This window comes from Chiloscyllium plagiosum, chromosome 7 (genome assembly GCF_004010195.1).
Source record: "Chiloscyllium plagiosum isolate BGI_BamShark_2017 chromosome 7, ASM401019v2, whole genome shotgun sequence".
NCBI classification, from domain to species: Eukaryota; Metazoa; Chordata; class Chondrichthyes; order Orectolobiformes; family Hemiscylliidae; genus Chiloscyllium; species Chiloscyllium plagiosum.
Window position 1 is genome coordinate 32,169,091 of NC_057716.1, and position 23,542 is coordinate 32,192,632.

Sequence of the window (23,542 nt, forward strand, 5' to 3'; positions counted from 1 at the left end):
GCATGGAGTGCGCTGCCCGTGGGAGTGGTAGAGTCGGAATCATTGGCGACCTTTAAGCGGCATTTGGATAGGTACATGGATGGGTACTTAATCTAGGTTAGAAGTTCGGCACAACATCGTGGGCCGAAGGGCCTGTTCTGTGCTGTATTGTTCTATGTTCTATGTTCTAACTATGATGTCCCAATCCCATGTTCTTAACATGCCCTGAATTCACCAGATTTACCTATAAAACACCTTGCATTGAAATAAATGCAATTTAGTTCTTCAGAGTTAATAAATAATTTGATTCTCATCTTTCTTTTCTAACTGATCTGCTCTCTTCACATTCAGAACCTTTCCCATCAATCCTTCTGTTTACACTGTTACTTAGAATTCCTCCACTCCCTGTCTCTATCGATATAAAGTCTCCTTTAATTGAATGAGTAAATCTCCCTGATAAGATATTGGTCCCTTTCCAGTTTAGGTTGGATCCATCTTTTTGAATAGGTCTTTCCTATCCCAAAAGACATTCCAACTGTTGAAAAACCTGAATCCCTGAACAATACACCAGCTGTTCAGCCATTGATTTACCTCCTTCAACCTTTTGTTCCTTCTCTCATTTGAGTTTGGCATTGGGAGTAAACCTGAAATTACTGCTTTTAAGATTCTGTTTTGTAATCTTCTACCTAATCCCTTACATTTACTCTGTGCTGCTTGAATCTTTTCTCTAAAAATGTCATTCTAACCAATGTGTACAATAATTACTGGCTTCTCAATCTCATCTTTCACAATATGCTTGAAACATTTAGAGTAATCCTTAATCCTAGCACCAGGAAACCAATAACCATCCTAAATTTATGCTCACTGCCACAGAATCTCCTGGATAACAATAATTCTATTAAATCTTATCAAATACTGCCTAACATAAGAATCATTCCAAGTGTCCAATAACTGACTGCCTCTTATATTTCCCTTCTACGGTTCCAAAAACTGAATATATATTTGATAAAGGAATAGTCACTGAAGACTTTTGAGCTACCTTCTTACCTTTCCTGACAATCACCCATCTATCTGACTGATTCTGCAATGTAATAACTTGTCTAAATCTAGCCATCTCACTCTGTATTTCATACATGCTCTTAATAATACTCAGCCTAAAAAAGGATGTTTCAATAACACCTTATATATAAAATAAACTACAGTTAACTACAGAAAATAATGTTAAAATGGAAAAAAATAAAGATAACATAGCAAACATATAAAACTTAAATAAAATCAACAATTTAGCCGATTAACTGAATACAAAATGACTTCTCTTCAATAAATTCCTTGAAGAAAAAAATCTTCTCCAGAGCAAACCATGTGTAAGACTCTCCAGATCAAAAAGACAACTCCTTATTTTAAAAAGAACTTCAGTTTATCAAAAAAATCTTTTGCACTGTAAAACAAAACCTTCTAAAACACATATAAACTTTAACTTCTGAATTTAGAATAAAAAAACAAAATCAGCCATTGTAAACTTTGGAAAGCTTGTTTAAAAAAAGGTCAGTTTAAAACAAAAGCCCAATTTTTGTTGTTTGGTTTTTATAAACGTTAATGAAACAAAATGAATAAAAGTCTTATATTAGTGAACTATAATGACTGTAATAATTTTGAAAAGCTATAATAAATCTTTAATTAAGCCTGCAATCCCAGGAGCAGCTGCAAGATCCACGCTGCTTCTCCATGCAGAATTGGACAACATCATTGAATACCTTCAGTTTAAATCATTACATCCACAAGTAGACACATAAAAACATGTATGAAAACACATACATGTAAAGTACACTCACACAGCGCATGATCAGGAGTAACCGAGGATGTAACATACCTGGTTGAAGATAGGTTCAGAAAAGCCAACACTCTTTCTCAGGGGGACAATAGAAATGCCTCTTTTCTTCCAGCAATTGAGTTTGTTGAATTCTTCAACAAAAATCTTTCTATTGTGATAGGAAGCCATTTGTAGGCATTTATTCCAACAGTTCAGCTGATTACGTGAGTCAAATATTTGTTTGTAAGGTGTGCAGGCCTCCTCTCCTCTGTACAGATTCATTTCACGAACCTGAAAATGAAACGGTGGCCTTGAAATGATCCTATGGCTATCCACAGAAACTCACTGCCTACCCAACCCAGCAGTAGACCAGCTCACTCCTGTTGCTGTTATGTTCCTGTCCAGCCAACAGATTCACTCAAAATTTCCATTACTCAATCATCCATTACTCTTTCTTTTGAAAAAGAAATTAACCAAAATATTGAAATCCCACAAATATAATTAATAATTATAATTAATAGTAAATTGAACATAAAGGAAAATAGTGTCCAGAAGCTGTATGGTAGTTAACTGCCCAATAGCATAGTTGGCAACTATGGGATCTATTTACCCTGTCCTTATCTGGTATTACTGGAGTGGATAAGAGCTTTAAACTGAGATCAAATGGCACTATCTTGAAAAGAGGCAATTTACAATGTCCAAAATGACCATATCTTCATGTAAAAAGGACAGTCATTTTAAGTAGGAATTGGTTGGAAACTTTGGTGAGTGCACTTTGATTAGTTCCACAGACTGAGGAGACCTGGCAAATGTAAGTGTCAAATCATCATTGTGGGCCTTGGTGCAGCATCACAGATATATAATTATTTGGGTTATTAACTAGAATACTAACTGTTAAAAATCTAACTTTATTCCTAAGAACTATCATCTAATTTTATTAGACGAGCACAGGAACAAGGATGTGTTGTTGCAGTTATACAAGGTCTTGGTGAAGCCACATCGAGACCAGTTTTCGTCTCCTTTTCTGATAAAGGATGCTCTTGCTCTCAAGGGAATGCAGCAAAGGTTTACCAGGCTAATTCCAGGGATGATAGAACTGACATATAAGGAGAGATTGACTAGGTTAGGATTGTTTTTGCTGGAGTTCAGATGAGTGAGGAGGAATTTCATAGAGACTTATAAAATTCTAACAGGACTAGACAGGGTAGGTACAGGGAGGAATGTTCCCGATGGTGGGTGCATTCAGAACTAGAAGTCACAGTCTGATGATCGAAGGTGGACCATTTAGGACGGAGATGAGGAGACATTTCTTCACCATTACCACAGGATGCCAAAACATTGAATGTATTCAAGAGGCAGCTACTTATAGCACTTGGTGTGAATGGTTATGGGGAAAAAGCAGGATTAGGCTATTGACTGAATGATCAGCCATGATTGTGATGAATGGCCAAGCAGACTTGAAGGGCCAAATGACCTCCTCCTCCTCCTATCTTCTATGTTTCTATTATTCTATTAGGAATTTGTCTTCATTTATCAGCCTTACGACAGTAAAGTAGGGAAGACTTAGGAACAGGGCACAATATAGAAAGATGCCAAGGCAGTGGGCCCATGACAAAATTATATTAAGTTACAAGAGCCAACTCATTATCTTGAGGCCATCTGTGACACTGTTTGTCAATGTAAAACCACAGGAGTGAAATGTGCTACGAATCCAGGTGATGGTAATACTGGATTATTCAGATCCCAGAGTGAAATCTGGCTTAAGAGACCATCAATTTTAGTTTTGCAGTTTGGTGATCAGTAACTGTATGTATCACATGAGAATGTCAATGTACTTTGAAGAAAATAACAAGCTTATTAGACAAGATAAAATACAAAACTATATGGATAAGATAAATGTTAAAGCTCTTAAATAGCAAAAATTCAATCCTTTTGCTCAGCAATATCTTTTGCTTACATGGAACCTCCATAAAGTATCATTCTTGACATTCTTCCTCAACTGTTGAGATTGTTAATGCTTCCTTTTGAACTTCCTGAACATTCACCAGATGTGACACTCTTTGTCACTGTTTCTCCCCAAGGTACACAGGCTAATTTACAGTCCTTTACTAATGGAACTTTAAGAAAAGCCCTGTCCATTTGAACTTCTAAAAGAGTTTAAGACTTCTTTCAGGCTCAAAATAGTCCGAGACTCTCTCAAACTAAACAACCCATCTGTTGGTATGATTCTTTTCTTTTCCAATGAAACTGAATTTTATCCCTCGCCATCTATCTTTTTCTTTTTGGTTAAAAAAACTCTGTAAATACACTTTAGCCATTAACTTCCCAGGTAGCCAATGTTGTTATTTAATTTAAGTCACATGTTTTATTGATGTTTGAACTCACTGTTCAAAAATTACTTTTTGACCTCTTTCAAAATCCTCTTTACAGAACTTCAACAGAAAACCCAGTCACCTCTTCTTTAGAATCCAAATTATGAAATAACAATAATATAATAAATGCCAATGCCCTTCTAAGAGATGCAACCTGGGAAGATAGAGATTAAAGAAATAGGTACACGTGAAAAATATTGACCAAGATCTTACAGTCTCTGGATAGTCAGACACTGTATGTTGCAATCCAAGATATGCACTGGACCCCTCAGAAATCTTGATGCACTGACTGCATGGGAACTACCCAGGAAGTTTAAACTGCAACAGACATGTTTCCTTTGCCCATTTTCTCTGAAAATGTCTCTGATTCAGTTCTGATTCACTTACTGTATAGTTATCGGGGAAATGTCACGGAAAAAATTCCTGATCTAACTCCTGGCTATCCCATAACATTTCATCCCTGCCCTAATTTCCTCATCATCTACAACTCACTAGTGTGACTCCCACCACCTGACTTCTCCTGCCCAATCTGATCAGAATATTGACAGACAAGGCCTGATACCCTTCACTCCCCACTGACTTGACCTGACTAGCTCCCATTGCCTGACCTCATCCCCTAATTCCCCCCAATCAAACTGACTATCCCCAATCGTTCCATCTGATACCCCATCCAATATGATTCACTATCACTGACTGATTACTGTCTGACTGGTTTGTGGCACCCACCTTGTCCCCTTACTAACGCCACACTTCCCTCGACCCAGACAGACAACCTGTCCTAAGCAACAACCCACTCCTCCTGCCTGCCACCTTAACCAATTACCTCACCCACCTACACATTCACCCGTCCGTACACACGCTAATTCACCAATACATTGTTTCTCGGACTAGAAGCCTGTGACCCGCGGTGTGCCACAAGGATCAGTGGGTCCACTGCTTCTTGTTAATTATATAAATGATTTGGATTTGAATATAAGAGGAATGTTTAGTAAATTTGCAGATGACACAAAAATTGGTTGTGTAGTGGACTGTGAAAAAGGTTATCTCAGAGGACAATGACCTTGATGAGATGGCCCAATGACCTGAGGAGTGGCAGTTGGAGTTTAATTTAAATGTGAGATGTTTCATTTTGGTAAGACAAATCAGGGCAGGACTTATACACTTAATGGTAGGGTCCTGGGGAGTGTTGCTGTTCAAAGAGACCTTGAGGTGCAGGTTCACAGTTCCTTGAAGGTAGAGTCACAGGTAGACTGGGTAGTGAAGAAAGTGTTTAGTATACTTCCCTTTATTGGTCAGCGTATAGGAGTTGGGATGTCATTTTACGGTTGTACAGGACATCAGGCCACTTCTGGAATACTGCATTCAATTCTGGTCTCTCTGCTACATGAAAGGGTACAGAAAAGATTTACAAGATGTTGCCAGAGTTGAAAGATTTGAATTATTGGGAGAGGCTGAAAAGGCTAGGGCTATTTTCCCAGGAGCATTGAAGGTTAAGGGGTGACCTTATAGAGGTTTATAAAATCATGAGGGGCATGTGAATTGCCAAAGTCTTTTTCCCAGAGTAGGGAAGTTCAAAACTAGACATCAGAGGTTTATGGTGAGAGGAGAAAAATTTAAAAAGGACTTAAGGGACAACCTTTTTACACAGAGGATAGTGCATTTATGGAATGAGCTGCCAGAGGCAATGGACAATTACAGTACTTAAAAGGCATCTGGGTGGGTACATGAATAGGAAGGGCTTGGAGTGATAAGGGCCAAATGCTAGCAAATAATTTTGGATACCTGATTAGCATAGACAAGTTGAACCAAAGGGTCTGTTTCTATGCTGTACAACTCTATGACTCTATGACACTGAAAACTTGTTTACATTTCTCAAAGCTCCTCAGTGTGTTCGTAAAATTTCACCAGGATACATCAATTAAAAATCATACACCACCAGGTTATAGTTCAACAGGTTTATTTGGAAGCACTAGCTTTCGAAGTGCTGTTTCTTCATCAGGTGGTTGTGAAGCAGGACCAGACACAGAATTTATAGCAAAAGATTACAGTGTCATGCAACTGAACTGATATATTGAACAAACATAGATTAAGTCTTTCATCTTTTATAATCTGGTTGCAGGTTTCGGTTCTTTAATATGTAAATCCCAGAACTTCTTTTAAGGCACATTCTCAAGATAACTTAAGATTTTATAACAAAATGTGCCATCTCAGTTCAGACAATGCATTAAAGATGTGAGCTTAAAGTCTGTATCACAATCTTGAGTCAGACTGGTTCTATTTCTAAAGTGGAGTTGTCTATCCCATACGCTGCAGGCAAGAATGCCCCGAGGCATGATACATTGGCGAGACCAAGCAGACACTGCGACAATGGGTGAATGGACACTGCACAACAACACCAGGCAGGTGTGTTCCCTCCTATTCAGGGAACACTTCAGCGGAAAGGGACAGTCAGCCTTGGACCTTCGGGTGACTATCCTCCAAAACAGACTTCAGGACAGGCAACAAAGAGCTGAGCAGAGGCTGATACGGTTTGGTACCCATTAGGATAACCTCAACCGGGACCTTGGATTCATGTCACTCTACCGCTGACCCCACTACACTATACACTCTCTCTCACATACACACAAGCACACACAAACACAGACACTCTTACAAAATCACACATTCATGCAGACCCTCTCTCATACACACACACATACAACCCCCACACTCACATTCATGCAGGTACCCACTCACAGGTTTATACCCCATCACACTCTCACACACATACTTTACCAAGCTTGCAAACACGCAAACATACACTCTGTCACATGCATTCACACGTTCACGCGCACACTCACACTGTATCTCTTTATTCACAGGCACACACATAAGTTTATGGGATGAATTTGTATTTGCTCAATTATATTTGCAGATTCACTCTATTTTCTCAAAATTTGCATAACCTGCAGGCAGTCAATCCGTGGAATATTTTGTAAATTCCACTTTAGAAATAGACTCAAGATTGGGATACAAACAGACTTTAGCCTCACACCTTTAATGCATTATCTGAGCTGAGATGGCACCTTTTGTTGTAAAACCTTCAGTTATCTTGAGAATGTGACTTAAAAGAAGTTCTGGGATTTACATATTAAAGAACTGAAACCTGCAAACCCATTCTAAAAGATGAAAGACTCAATCTATGGTTGTTCAACATATCATTTCAGCTGCATGACGCTGTAATCATTTGCTATAAATTCTGTGTCTTATGGTCCTGGTTCATAATCACCTGATGAAGAAGTAGTGCTTCGAAATCTAGTGCTTCCAAATAAACCTGGTGGACTATAACTTGGTGTTGTGTGATTTTTAAATTTGTCCACCCCAGTCCAACACTGGCTCCTCTAAATCAGGATACATCAACCACGTACTACAAAAAGGGGGCATGGCCTGTTTTGTTCCAATAATCCAGCCAGACCCGGAAGCAGTTTGATTATCAGGTATACTGCACAAATCTGAAGAAGACCCAGCAGTAAACTGAAGCATGGTCTTGGTGCAGAGATATAGAAGCTTAGTAAAAATAGCAATCTAACAGTGATTGCGGTTCCTTGGAAGGTTTGGACCATTTTTGTAATAGAAGATGCCCAAATGAAAGACAACTGATTGTTCAGGAAAAGTTTTTCACACAAAGGGCTGAAAAATTATTTCTAAAAAGGTGAACTGATAACAGCAAAGATAAAATATGCCTTGACTTTGTCTTTGAGAGGGCAGAGGGACCCTGGATGATGTAAGGGACACTGGGATGGTGCACAAGGGAAAACAAGCTTCTTTTCAATTAATTACCTTTTCAGCTGAAAGTCCACATTTAGTAGCCACATCTGTGATCCAGCTTTCAGTAATGGCAATTGCCTGTGGCTGTCCAAATGCACGAAATGCAGTGTTGGATGGCAAATTAGTCTTGCAAACGAAGCCAGTCAGGCGGACATGTGGAATATGGTAGCCACTGTCCAGCATTGAGAGTATGTGCTGCATAACCTGTCACCAAGAAACCAACACAACTGTTACGATCTGCTCTCTATATTTATCCAATATAGCTCCCCTTTCCATTAATTATAGTCAGATGCTCATGAACAGGTAATAAGTATTTAAGAATACACTTAGATATCATCTTGTCACATCTTCATGACTCTTCAATGTCTCTGATCCCAATGAGTGGTGGGGAAGAGCAGATGCTCCCTTTTAGGCAAATACAGCAGTAAATGAAATGAATGATCATGTAATCTGTTACTGGTGTTGCTTATGAGAGGAATGCTGGCACAGGACAGCAGGGACAAAGCCTCCTGCCCTCTTATTAAAAATGCCATGGGATCTTCACATCCACCCAATTGGGTAGAGACCTCAGTTTAATGTCTTTTCTTCAAGCCAGCACATCTGACATTGTAGCATTATCTCAGTTCTGCTGTGGAGTTTCAGCTTGATTTTGTGCTGATACAAGGGTTGCATTCACTATTTTTACTCCTTCATCACTATAATAATATTCAAATAGTTGTTTGATAGGCCTTCAAGCATCTATTCTCATTCCATTTCCAGCTCTTGTCCCATAGCTTTGGATACTGAGCAATTCAACTGCTCATTTAAGTAGTACTTTAATTTCTTGAGGGTTCCTGCCTCTACCACCCTTTCAGGCAATGAGTTCCAGATACCCATCCAGATGAAAAGAAATTCCTCAAATGCACTATAAACCTCCTTATCCTTATTTTAAAATTGTGCCCCCTACTTACTGACCCCTGTACTAAAGGGAAACATTTCTCCCAATCCACTCCATCTATGTTCTCATAACTTCATACACTTATCCTCATTCACCTCGCCACATTCTATCCTCTCTTCTCAGAGTCTGAATAGCATGTGACTCCTGATGTCAGTGTTAATTCACAAATGTCATTAACAGATGCCTGCTCAGGATATGGTAATAACTGGTAAATGGAAATATTGAGTATGTTCCTGCCTGCCTGCAGCGGGAACTCTGATACTTTGAAAACATGTTAATGGGCAGGAATGCACTGGTAACAGGTAATGATGCATAACCAGTTCAACCATCAATTTGGGGCACAGTTCAAAATTGACCCTAATAAAACTTAAGAGTACACAGGAAGTCATCCAACCCATCTCTCTGTGTTCTCTCAAAAAGTCAATGTTTCTTGCCATGTGCCATGTCTATGAGAGATTAAGGATATTAAAATTTGTTTAAGAACTATACATTCCTTAGTATTTAAAATTAACTTGATAGGACTTTTAAACTGCCTGCTGTAGATCACATGATTTACAAATTGGATGCAGTTCAGGAAACGTCCAACAGTAAAACTTGCAAGAATAATCCTAAACAGATCAACCAAATGAAATTTTACACAGTGCATAGGTGCGCTGTAGAACAGCAAAATAAAAAGAGCACAAGCACTTAGTCTTCAATTCTAGGCAGATAACTAAAGGGATGCTAAACACTATCTGATTCAAGTGTACAATGGATTTTGGCCAGAGAAATAAATACTCCCATGACTTAACTTTGAATACTCCAGGTTTAAACTTAACAGAATTTGCTACAAGTAATTTTTTAAACCAAAGTGGAGATTTGAGAATCACACCAAAGCCTTTTGAAACCATTGCACTCTATTTGTGGATAGAAGGTGAGGAAAAGCCATGATTGAATGGCGAAGTGGACTCGATGGACTGAATGGCCTTACTTCCACTCCTATTTCTTATGGTCTTAAAATATAGGAGTTTAGTCTATCTCGCTCTCCTGTCCTTAACAGCCTAACCTTCCCCATTCAACCGAACAAGCCTGTGCTTGTCAGTAGTTCATCCCCTGATCTTGAAAACATTGAAACTCACTATTAAGGAATAATCCAGTTCATTTCCTCCATTGGTGTAACAGGTCACTTCTACAGCGATTATTCTGCCATCACTCATGTAGCCGACCTGCATATAAAATAGCACATTTTATGCAGCATATTTCACAATCTGAGCACAAATAGTTCACAGATAATTAACTACTTTTGAATTGCTCTTGGTCTGATCAAAATCCCTTCCACTCATGGGACATCATCTCTCTTCTTATGGAGGATGATACAATCTGACAATGCTAGAAAGATCAGTCTGAACAACGTAATTGTGAATCCAGTAACAATTGATATCAGATTTGTACAGATTATATCAGGTTAACCCCCCCAATACTGACTTCACTCAATCCATGGGCAAGATCTTTTGAGTTTAGCAGATGTCTTGCACGCTGCCGGAAAACACGCCAGGAAACCCATGCTCGCTCTTGGAAAGATTGCTCACCAGATCCTGTGCCCATCAGGTACTTAAGCAGGTTACCCTATTGACTGAGGATCTTGGGATACTATGTCTTGACCACCTAGAGCTGCCAGTCAGAGGCTGGCAGCTTTGGCATTCGACAGTGATTTGGTAGTGGTTGCTGCTGAGACAGCAGCATGTTGGTGACTGCAGTGTTGTCAAGCCACTCTTGATTTCTTCTATTCTGCATGATAGAGAGGGAGAGAGAGAGAGAGAGACTCAACCTGTCCTTGAATGTTGCTAAAACAAAACAAAACTCATATCAATCCAGACCAGGTCAGTCAAATATTCCACCTCCCATATATGTTGAAGGAGAAACTCTGGAATACATTTCCCAGACCTTGGCAACCACCACTCTCAAAAGGTAACCACTATTAAGAAAATCCAACACTGAATCACTTCAACAAATTATGGTAATGAGTGCATTACAGCAAAAACTTCTACAAATTACCAAAAGTCCTAACATGCAGAGCAGTTGTACATAGAATCACAGAATTTCTACTGTGCAAATAGAGGCCATTCAGTTAGGAGGTTAGATTCAAACTTAGGTCCCTGGTGTTATGAGGCAGCAGAGCGAACCACTGTGCCACCCTATCACACACTCAAGCTAGACTACTGTTCGTGATGCAGAGTGATACCAACAGCACAGGTTCAAATCCCATGTCATCTGAAGTCACCATGAAGGACCTGCCTTCTCAATCTCACCCCTCGTCTGAAGTGTGGTGACTCTCAGGTTAAACTTACCACCAATTATCTCTCCCTGATGAGAGAGCAGCCCATGGTACTCAGAGACTATGGAAACTTAAATTTCACCCTTTCACTGCATTGCGACCTGTACTGAATATCACTGACACATAAGAGTACTAGAAAAATTCATCAGTGGCGACTTCACCACAAGATCCAGATTAAATGGGAGGATCAGTAAACAAAAGCTAATGTCTTTCTTAAAGCCAGCTCCACAAGATTTCAGGCAGAACTACAAAATTAGCTTCAGTGAAGTGGACACTGTATCTTGATAATCAAGACTATTTTCTCCACTTGGTCCCTTTTGCTCAACTCTCCAATGGCTAAATTTCCAAGGGAGGACAAAGGTATCTGAACTCTGAATGAAGTGAGGCAGCAGTGGCATTAATGACTGCAGAGAGCTTGCCAACAATTGTTCTAAATGACAACAAATTGTCCATCACACTGTATTGCACTTTGAGTTAAATCTTAATGATGAGGCAGAGCAAATGTCAAATTGATATCAAATTAATAGCCAATGGAAAACAGTTAGCCACATTGCTGTTGACCATTTTATGGTGTAGACTTAAGTGGACTCAGTTTCCACTGACTGAGAAGCTACAGAGCAAGGGAATGTGACAATCAGCTGTCTAATAGCAGCTACTGAACTGAGGCTTGGTGTGTACAAAATTAGTTTAATATTTGGATGTACATTGAGTGGCTCAGTGGTTAGTACAGCTGCCTCACAGCACAGGGATGCGAGTGCTATTCTGGCCTTGAATGACTGTGTGGAATCATAGAATCCCTATAGTATGGGAGCAGGCCATCTGGCCCATTGAGTCTGCAAAGACCCCGCGCCCCCCCCCCCCCCCCCCCCCCCCCGAAGAGTTCCCTATGCAGACCCATCCTCCATACCCTATCCCTGTAACTTTGAATTTTTGCATAGTTAATCCAACTAGCCTGCACATCCCTGCACACTACAGAGCAATTTATCATCGCCAGTCCAGATAACCTGCACATCATTGGACTGGAGCACCTGCAGGAAACCCACACAGAAATGGAGAGAATGTGCAAACTCTACACAGAATCACCCAAGGGTGAAGTTTGCACTTTCTCCGTGTCTGCATAGGTTTCTGCTGGGTGCTCTGTTTTCCTCCCACAGTCCAGTGATGCGCAGGTTAGGTGGATTGACCATGCTAAATTGCCCCACAGTGTCAAAGGGTTTGCAGGCTGGGTGGATTAGCCATGATAAATTGGGGTTACGGGGGTAGGGTGGAGATCTGGGTCTAGGTGGGATGTTCTTGGAGGGTCGGTGCAGGACTTGATGGGCCAAATGGTGTCTTTCCCTGCTATAGGGATTCTCTGATTCTATGATATACATCCTTGATTATTACATAGAAGTGTCAAAAAGACATCCTGTCCAATGAGCACAGAGATCTACCAGAGTCCAGTCACACAAAGATCCATGATAGAAACTGACAATCAAATAGGCATCATCCTCAAACTGAGGGACAGCTGAAGACAATGAAGATACTTCTTGGATTTAGGAAATGTGGCAGCCAATTTGGACACAGCAAGCTTCACAAGCAACAATGTGATAATAATCAGATAAACATTAGCAGTGTCAGTTATGGAAATAATATTGACCAGAAAGTGTTTTGGGACTTTCAGATTAACTTGACAGTAGAAGGGCTTTGATTTAACATCTCAACTTAAGGACAGTACGTCAAACAGTGCACCATTTCCTCATTATTTAACTGAAAGTGTTAGCCTGAATCATGGGACTGCATCAATTTTGTATTTTATTTTTCTCTCTTTTTGTAGGAATTCCATCAGAAATCTTGCCGAAAGAATAATTTTTCAGACAAGTCATGCAGTCATCAAGGAGCTCCAGATGTTTGTGAAATTGTTTATTCTGAGTACTATTTTCTTCTCCATGATGCTGGGAGGTAAACTCATATGAAAAAGTGGCCAGAACAATAAAAATAACATAAAACAAAATAAACGTAAATCACCCTATAAAAGGATTTATGTATGGATGTATTGATTATGCACCATGCTACATTTCTGCGTCTGCAAGGTACAGATTCATCAACTCCCGTTTTGTGGACTGTAATAATGTAATTCACCAATTTCACTGTATAGTATAGATCAGCGTCACACACTTTCAGTTTTCTTAGTTTATTGCAGTATTTTTTGAGAGAAGAATCTTTATATTTAGAAAAAAATAAATTTCTAATCAAATAGAACATTGAACATTACAGCGCAGTACATGCCCTTCGGACCTCAATGTTGTGCAAACCTATGGAACCAATCTGAAGCCCATCTAACCTACACTATTCCATTCTCATGTATATGCCTATCCAATGACCATTTAAATGCCCTTAATGTTGGCGAATCTACTACTGTTGCAGGCAGGGCCTTCCATGCCCCTACTACTCTCTGAATAAAGAAATTACCTCTGACATCTGTCCTATACTCATCACCCCTCAATGTAAAGCTATGTCCCCTCGTGCTAGCTATCACCATCTGAGGAAAAAGGCTCTTACTCTCCATCCTATCTAACCCTCTGATTATCTTATATGTCTCAATTAAGTCGGCTCTCAACCTTCTCTGTAACGAAAACAGCCTCAGGTCCCTTAGCTTTTCATCATAAGACGTTTCCTCCATACCAGGCAACATCCTAGTAAATCTCTTCTGAACCCATTCCAAAGCTTCAACATCCTTCTATAATGCGGTGACCAGAACTGTTCACAATAGTCCAAGTACAGCTGCAACATGACGTTGTGAATCCAAAACTCAATCTCTCTACCAATAAAAGCTAATACACCATATGCCTTCTTTATAGCCCTATCAACCTGGGTGGCAACTTTCAGATCCATGTATATGGACACTGAGATCTCTCTGCTCATCTACACTGCCAAGAATCTTACCATTAGCTCAATACTTTTTATTCTTGTTGCTCCTTGCAAAGTGAATCTCCTCATACTTTTCCATTTGCCACCTCTCAGCCCAGCTCTGCAGCTTATCTACATCCCTCTGTGACCTGCAAAATACTTTGGCTCTATCCACAACTCCACCGACTTTAGTGTCATCCGCGAATTTACTAACCCATCCTTCTCCGCCCTCATCCAGGTCATTTATAAAAATGACAAACAGTAGTGGATCCAAAAGTGATCCTTGCAGTACACCACCAGTAACTGAACTCCAGGATGAACATTTCCTATCAACCATCACCCTCTATCTTCTTTCAGCTCATCACTTTCTGATCCAATTTCAGTGCACTTTGGCTTTGTGTGTGTGCTGCAAACAATAAAAATTTGCTTGACTGAAGTTTATCCCAGTGACTTCATTTATAAATCATGTTTGCGAGTCGCAATTTCACTATTTGTAACATTCTCGGAGAATATATCTCACACAACTGGTGGGAATCTACTATACATCCAAACTGATTTTGTACTTGCTCAGCATCTGCTCATTGGGTGCTATTTGTCCTCTCCCTTGTTTACAATTTCCTACTCAGCATAAAGCTGTGTCCACAGAGCTCGGCACCACAAAATGAACAAGAGCAAATGGCTAACTTTCTTTTTCATTGGTATTCAATTGCCATTTGCACTGTTGCTTGAGGTGAATTTACATTTCTTTTTTCTGAGCCTTTGTGACACTAGTTATGACATTGTGATATAGATTGACTCTGTGCAAATGCAACATAACACTTGATAGCTTAGGCAGTTTATTAGCTGATGTCTAACCTTGTATCTGCCAAGGGTGGGATGGCGACCTCCACTGATGAGCATGTCTTCTCCTCTCTCCAAAATGCATCGTACTGAACGGCCTGTCCTGCAGCACAAAGAGAATCAAATTACATCAGTCATTTAATCGTGACTCTCAGAGCAAATGTTTCACAGGCCTTTAGTATTTATAAGTCATAGAGATGTACAGCACAGAAACAGACCCTTCAGTCCAACTCATCCATGCCTACCAGATATCCCAACCCAATCTAGTCCCACCTGCCAGCACTTGGCCCACATCTATCCAAACCCTTCCTATTCATATACGCATCCAGATGCCTTTTAAATGTTGCAATTGTACTAGCCTCCACCACTTCCTCTGGCAGCCCATTCCACACAAGCACCGCCCTCTGCGTTGAAAAGTTGCCACTTAGGTGTCTTTTATATCTGTCCCCTCTCACCCTAAACCTATGTCTTCTAGTTCTGGACTCCCCCGCTCAGGGATAAGACCTTGTCTATTTACCTATCCATGCCCCTCATGATTTTATAAACCTCAATAAAGTCACCCCTCAGCCTCCAATGCTCCAGGGAAAATATCCCTAACCTATTCAACCTCTCCCTATAGCTCAAATCCTCCAACCCTGGCAACATCCTTTTAAATCTTTTCTGAACCCTTTCAAGTTTCACAACATCTTTCTGATAGGAAGGAGACCAGAATTGCATGCAATATTTCAACAGTGGCCGAACCAATGTCCTGTACAGCCGCAACATGACCTCCTAACTCCTGTACTCAACACTCTGAACAATAAAGGAAAGCATACCAAACACCTTCTTCATTATCCTATCTACCTGCGACTTTATTTTCAAAGAGCTATGAACCTGCACTCCAAGGTGTCTTTGTTCAGCAACATTCCCTAGGACCTTACAACGAAGTGTATAAGTCCTGCTAAGATTTGCTTTCCCAAAATGCAGCACCTTGCATTTCTCTAAATTAAACTCCATCTGCCACTCCTCAGCCCATTGGCTCAGCTGATCAAGATCCCATTGTAATCTGAGATAACCTTCTTCACTGTCCACTACACCTCCAATTTTGGTGTCATCTGCAAACTTACTAACTATACCTCTTATGCTCACATCCAAATCATTTATATAAATGACGAAAAGTAATGGATCTATACCGATCCTTTTGGCACTCCACTGGTCACAGGCCTGAAAAACAACACTTCACCACGTTCCTCTGTCTTCTACCTGAGCCAGTTCTGTATCCAAATGGCTAATCCTCCTTGTATTCCATGAGATCTAACCTTGCTAACCAGTCTCCCATGGGAAACCTTGTCCATATAGATCACATCTACCACTCTGCCCTCATCGAACCTCTTTGTTACTTTTTCAAAAAACTTAATCAAGTTTGTGAGACATGATTTCCCATGCACAAAGCCATGTTGACTATCCCCAATCAGTCCTTGGCTTTCCAAATTCATGTACGTCCTGTCCCTCAGAATTCCCTCCAACAACTTGCTCACCACTGATGTCATGTTCACTGGTCTGTAGTTCCCTGGCTTGTCCTTATCTCCTTTCTTAAATAGTGGCACCACGTTAGCCAACCTCCAGTCTTCTGACACCTCACCAGTGACTATTGATGATACAAATATCTCAGCAAGACAGCCAGCAATCATTTCCCTAGTTTCGCACAGAGTTCTCGGGTACACCTGATCAAGTCCTGGGGATTTATCCACTTTTATCCATTTCAAGTCATCCAGCACTTCCTTCTCTGTAATTCGGACATTTTTCAAAATGTCACCCTCTATTTCCCTACATTCTATATCTTCCATGTCCTTTTCCACAGTAAACACTGATGCAAAATACTCGTTTAGTACCTACCCCATCTCCTGCAGCTCCACTATGCAACTCACTTTTACTTGGATCTCTCTCTCTTTGTTACTGCCCTGACTAAAGTTCTATAGTTCATTTCCATTATTAGACCTGATCATTAAGCGTAGCAGGAATTTTACCCTATGGACACCAGTCTATTAAGCTTTATGACTTGTACCATTGAAGAAAGGATGATTCCAAATCAGTCATTAAATCTACAGTGTAACCACTACAACACCATCCTCATGTTGTGGGTTCTGAAGACCATTCTCAAGAGTTACGTGTTAATTGAAGAACTGTGTTCATAGAGGACACTATTCCAAGACAGCCACATGGCAGGCTCAGGACAAAATGCAGAACATATGGAGTCAGGACTGCATGGATTATAAATTGGATTTAGCCTGGGTATATTGGAGGAAGCTGGAAAGTGGTCTTCCACAAAGACCAATGTTATGAGTCTTTCAAGTTCGGCTGGACTTGGACCTGTGTCACTAAAATCAAAGGTGAAGGACTGACCACTGTGCATCAGCAAGGCCTCCTGAAAAAGCAACATCTTACACTAAAAAGAAAGTATTGAAGAAACTCAGCAGCTCTGACAGCATCTGTGGAGAGAGAACCAGTAATAACATTTCAAGTATGATATGACTCTCCTTCAGAACTAGAAGGGACCCGGAAATTGTGTTGTGTTTACAGAAAAATGTCAAAACATGATCTGTGTTTTCTTTTCCACAGATGCTGCCAGACCCGCTAAGTTTCTCAAGCTTTAATTTCAAATTTCCAGCATTTACAGTATTTTATCTTTATTCCTCTCTATATTAAACACAACTCCAAACACTTACTTGTGAGCTGCCACTGCTGCAATTGCAGCTATTCTGGAGGCTTTCCTAACCTTTCCACCAAAGGAACCGCCAATCCTTTTGACACGGACTGTGACTCGATTGTATGGAATCCCCAGTGTCTCTGCAATTAGTGACTATCAGAAAAGCAAATTATATCAACAAATTGTATTTCTCCAAAGATCCAACTCATTAAGGCTTAATTTGAGTGGGAAAGCAGTCTCATAAACAAGAGGATTGCCAACTCCACCCCAACCAGACAAAAGCCTTTTTACCCTCATCTCCATTACATTTACAACTAACGAATGAAAACTTTCAAAGAACATTCAAAATAGACACATTATCTTTCAATATCCTATTGATTTTATTCCAGTTTCTTGCAGCAGCTTCTAATCCACATTACCTTCTGGAGAATCCTGAAGCGTTAGGAAGCCTAGCAAGTAGTTGGGTGCAAAAGCAAGCAAACATGCTTTTGTTGTGGAGTTTTCTGCCAACATCTAAGAGTTTGGGTTTAAGACAGAATGGCCAAGGAAAAGACCAAATTCAGAACTGTCTTCAGGCTCAGGTTTCGTTATAACACAGTTAATTACATATTAAGGTCTAAATATTGCTATGCCCAAGATTCAGAGATAACAGACTCTAATGTAACTATTCCGATTTTGAAAGTCAATTTTCTCTTTGTGCTTCTATCTACCTTAGTGACTCCATCCACAGTTTGTAATATATGCCTAGTGAAGACTAGGTGCATGACATCATTACAAGGTTGCTCCAAGGTATAAAAGATAAAAACAAGGACTGAAGATGCAGGGAAACCAGAGTCTAGATGAGAGTGGTGTTGGAAAAGCACAGCAGGTCAGGCAGCATCCAAGGTATAAAAATCCTTACACAACAAACATGACTAATTTCAAAATGCATTCCTGATGTTCTGACCAAAGCAGCACATTGATAACTGTTTGGTTATTTGGCCTTTGAAGGCAACCATATATGGATACAGTCATGGGCACACAAGGGGAATCCCAAACAGGGCAGTTTTAATACATTGCAAGTCTAAGATTTGCTTGTGAGGCCACATGTATCACTCTTGCTTTTCCTGACACAGAAAAAAACTAAAAACTGAAATGTAGAAACTTCATTTTGCTGGCTCTTTATCCAGATACTGGAAATTTTTAGCTTAATATTGAGCACGTCAGCACTGTTCCTTCATTCAGGACACAGGATCAAAAGATAGTTATTGATATGAGGTTAACCCAAGGGATCCCTGAAAACAGATTCCAAACCAATGTCAGCAGTCTTAGGAGAGTGAAGAATAAAAGGAGAGGGAGCAGGGTTAAACCTAAGACTGACTCCCAAAACTTGGTGACCAAAATAATTTGTGCACAAAAACCAAGCAGACATTTTACAAACAACAGTCAAGCATTGACCTAACTTTTACCAAACTGGACCTTGATCCATTTCTTGGCATGTTATGATTGTGACGCTCAACCAAACTGCTGTTCCTTCTTACATTCCGTAACGTCAATGTTTCTTCCCTTCTTGTGAAGATAGAATTATCTTGGTTATAGTGGTAATACTTCACAAGAAGATCCAAATGGCTGATCTCAATGTACACATGGAAGCAGGAAGCACATTTCTGTTGATGGGTGAGTCCAGAACCAGAGGACACAATTTAAAAATAAAGGGTAGACTATTTAGAACAGAATTGAGGAGAAATTTTTTCACCCAGAGAGTGATGGATATATGCAATGCTCTACTCCAGAAGGCAGTGGAAGCCAATTCTCTGGATACTTTCAAGAAAGAGATGGATAGAGCTCTTAAAGATAGTGGAATCAAGGATTATGGGGATAAGGCAGGAACAGGATACTGATTGTGGATGATCAGCGATAATCATAATGAATGGTGATGCTGCCTCAAAGGACCGAATGGCCTACTCCTGTACCTATTGTTTATTACCAAAAGAGAAAATGCTGGAAAATCTCAGCAGGTCTGGCAGCATCTGTAAGGAGAGAAAAGAGCTGAGGTTTCAAGTCTAACTGACCCTTTGTCAAAGCTAAAAAAAGGGAGAAATAGGGAGGTATTTATACTAGGCTGAGAGAAGGTGAGCCATGGCTCCAGAAGCAAAAGGTAGCAATAAAGAAGAGGTAATGACAGTGCATAGAGAGATTATAGGGAGATTGTTTATTGTCTATTTGAAGTCTGAGCAGCGTTTAGTTGTGTTACCAGTAATCTGTCCTGAGCTTGACCTCATCCTATCATCCTTCCTTGTCCCTATTGTCTAAGACAGACACTAAAGATGTGTAAGAGAAGACAAGACGATTAGTCAAAAGCATCTAGAGGAACAATTTAGAGAAAAACCCAGAGAAAGGCAGTTGAAGATAAAACTAGATCCATTGGAGTTGTTTTGTGAGTAATCTTCCTTGTTACTTTCAAGTCTCTGATGTGATTCATTTTCCATTACAGAGATGTGGCTGCAGAGTGACCAAGATTAGGAACTGAATATTAAAGGATATTCAGGAGGGATAGCAAAAGGATAAAGGAGATGCGGTAGTGAAGATAATAACGAAAGGGATCAATGTATCAATGAGACAGGATCTCTGATTGGAAAAACAGGATGTATGTAGAATCTGAAATAAAAACAGAAAACTTTGGAGAAGTTCAACAGGTTTAGCAGCGTCAATGCAAAGAGAAACAGATTATGTTTCAAATTCTTCTTCAGAACTGGAAAATAATGTTTTCTTTTATGTGATTGCAAGAGGAGAAGGAGGGGAAAAGATCAAGGGGAAAAGATAAGTAAAATGTGATGTGAGCGACACTCCAATGTTACCCATAGAAGCCGTATTAATCCTCCCAACTCAAACTTGAACATCCTTCCTGCAAGCAGAGTGGTTGAAGAAATCCTTCCTGACAATGTACATAAACACAGAAACATAGAAACTAGAAGGAGGATTAAGGTATTTGGCATTTTGACCAGCTCTATCATTCAATAAGATCGTGGCTAATCTTCTAGCTCAATGTCACTCTCCCAGAGACAGAGACAGAGCAGGAAAATCTAGTGAGGCCAGCTACCCTGACATCCCATCAGTCAGTAAGGCCAAAGCTATAAAGAAGAAGAAAAGTCCCAAAGTTCAATGGGTGAACAGACCCTGGAGGCACCAGCACCTTGCAAGAAGGATAACTGTGGACACCCAACATGACAACACCACATGACCAGGAACAAGCAAATCTCCTGCAAACAACCCAGAGTCCCATGAATCATAGAATTCCTAGAGCATGGAAACAGGCCCTTCAGCCCAACAAATCCAAACTGACCTGCCAAAGAGTAACCCAGCCAGACCCATTCCCCAACTATCCTATATTTACCCCTGACTAATGCACCTAACCTCCACATCTTTGGACTGTGGGAGGAAACCGGAGCACCCAGAGGGAATCCACGCAGACACAGGGAGAATGTGCAAACTCCACATAGACAGTCGCCAAAGGCTGGAATCAAACCTGGGTCCTTGTCACTGTGAAACAGCAGTGCTAACTACTGAGCCACCGTGCCGCCCCTGTGAGCAAAGGAATCTTGGCAACTGCCCACCCTGAGATCCACTTTCAGAAGCTCCACTACAAGGGATACTGTAAGTTGAGGGCTACATTTTGCTTTATATTTCCAAATTTATTTCATTTTTACAGTTATCTGATTTACCAATGTGGAACTTAGCTATTTAAAGTGAACTGGGACTATATTTCAACTTAAAGAGTAAAGGTATATTCTTAACTTCTTTTCTCCTGAGAAAGACCCTGTGGAACCCAATAAACTTCACTTTTAACATTGACAGCACATTCTTCATATGTGAAGTCATGATCTTTAGAAATGTAACCTCAAATTTAAGTGAGGACGTACTATACAACTTCATTTAAAGGGTTAGAATTAAAGATGGAGGAATGGTATAGAATAATGCGGAAATTCAATTAGGTACGTGTATTTATAGGTTCACATTGTACCAATGAATAGCATACTATTTTCATTGTTCATATCTCCTTGCAAATGGAATCGCAGGTAGATAGGATAGTGAAGGCGGCATTTGGTATGCTTTCCTTTATTGGTCAGAGTATTGAGTACAGGAGTTGGGAGGTCATGTTGCGGCTGTACAGGATATTGCTTAGGTCACTTTTGGAATATTGCATGCAATTCTGGTCTCCTTCCTATCGGCAGAACTAGAGGACATAGGTTTAGGGTGAGAGGGGAAAGATATAAAAGAGACCGAAAGGGAAACTTTTTCACGCAGAGGGTGTTACATGAATGGAATGAGCTGCCAGAGAAAGTTGTGGAGGCTAGTACAATTGTAACAAATAAAAGGCATCTGGGTGGATATATGAATAGGAAGGGTTTGGAAGAAAAAGGAATGGGTGCTGGCAGGTGGGACTAGATTGGTTTGGGATATCTGGTCGGCATGGACGTGTTGGACTGAAGGTCTGTGCTATACATCGCTATGGCTCTATGTAGGCTGCTGTAGGTACATGTGGGGACTTACAATCAAGCTTGCAAGGTTTGACTAATATACTAAGATTACTTATACATATGCAGTGTAAATAGCTAGTTATTCACCTGTAAAATTATAGATCTGCCCCTCTGTGGTTCTCAGTATCAACTCACTGCAACATTCAATGTCTAAGATGCTATGATTTTTGGAAGCACACCTCAATGAATCACCAACTTCAAAGCAAGAAAGCAAAGGAGGAGGAGGCTAGGGGAGGAACAATTGCATTTCCTCTGACAGCAGTACCATAACCAGCAGAAGTAGGTCTCTCACTTAATAAATTGTTGGAAACAAACTGGCATATAGCCATGAGAATCAAGCAACAATGAGTGTGTTGTGCTGCCATTAGATTGGTGACCAAAATCAGATTGAATTACACTGACTTACCTGGGTAAATTTCGGATGCTGAGTTGAGCAAACAACTTGAACTTCTCTATCCTCGTTTTTGGGAACGACGAGAACACTATGAGTTTCCATGTAGAAATGCTCCTGTCCTCCAATATGGATTTGTCCTGTGAATAAAAATGCTGGAACTGAGTCTTAAAGATGTTTGCACAGTGACTTAGAAAATCACACATACAGTCCACTGTCCAATTAAACGTGGAAAAATACTGACACAGGCCTCCATCCAATTTCTCACTACAATAGAAACATAGAAAATAGGAGCAGGAGTAGGCCATTCGGCCTTCAAACCTGTTCCCCCTTCATTACAATCATGACAGGTCATCCAACTCAGTAGCCTGTTCACGCTTTTCGGAGGAGAAAGTGAGGTCTGCAGACGCTGGAGATCAAAGCTGAAACTTTATTGCTGGAACAGCACAGCAGGTCAGACAGCATTTGGGAAAAGGAGATTCGACGTTTCGGGCACATGCCCTTCCTCAGGAATAAGCAGAGAGTGTTCAGCAGGAGAAGATAAAAGGTAGGGAGGAGGGACTTGGAGGAGGGGCGTTGGAAATGTGATAGGTGGAAAGAGGTCAAGGTGAGGGTGATAGGTCGGAGTAGGGTGGAGGCGGAGAGGTCAAGAAGAAGACTGCAGGTCAGGAAGGCGGTGCCGGGCGGGAGGGATTCGGCTGAGACAAGATGGGGGGAGGGGGGATGAAGAAACTGGTGAAGTCCAAGTTCATCCCCTGTGGTTGGAGGGCCTTTCTGTTTCTATCTCAGACAACTACACTAACACCTTCCACCCCGACCTCAAATTCACCTGGACAGTCTCGGACTCCTCCCTCCCCTTCCTAGACCTTTCTGTTTCTATCTCAGGCGACCGAATCAACACGGACATCTACTACAAACCAACCGACTCCCACAGCTACCTGGACTACACCTCCCCCCATCCTGCCCCCTGTAAAAACGCCAACCCATTCTCCCAATTCCT

At 40.6% G+C, this 23,542-nt stretch overlaps 1 protein-coding gene across 1 annotated transcript in view; it reads right to left on the reverse strand.

Annotated features, from left to right (window-relative positions):
• LOC122551442 (aldehyde oxidase 2-like) overlaps positions 1 to 23,542 on the reverse strand; it is a 109,311-nt gene that overhangs the window by 27,469 nt on the left and 58,300 nt on the right. Inside the window, exons 16-21 of the mRNA XM_043693363.1 lie at positions 22,558 to 22,682; positions 17,654 to 17,787; positions 14,964 to 15,051; positions 10,024 to 10,110; positions 7,981 to 8,172; positions 1,850 to 2,080 (exon numbers count right to left, since the gene is read on the reverse strand). Of these exons, the coding sequence (XP_043549298.1) occupies positions 1,850 to 2,080; positions 7,981 to 8,172; positions 10,024 to 10,110; positions 14,964 to 15,051; positions 17,654 to 17,787; positions 22,558 to 22,682 (857 nt within the window). The remainder of the gene's footprint in view (positions 1 to 1,849; positions 2,081 to 7,980; positions 8,173 to 10,023; positions 10,111 to 14,963; positions 15,052 to 17,653; positions 17,788 to 22,557; positions 22,683 to 23,542) is intronic.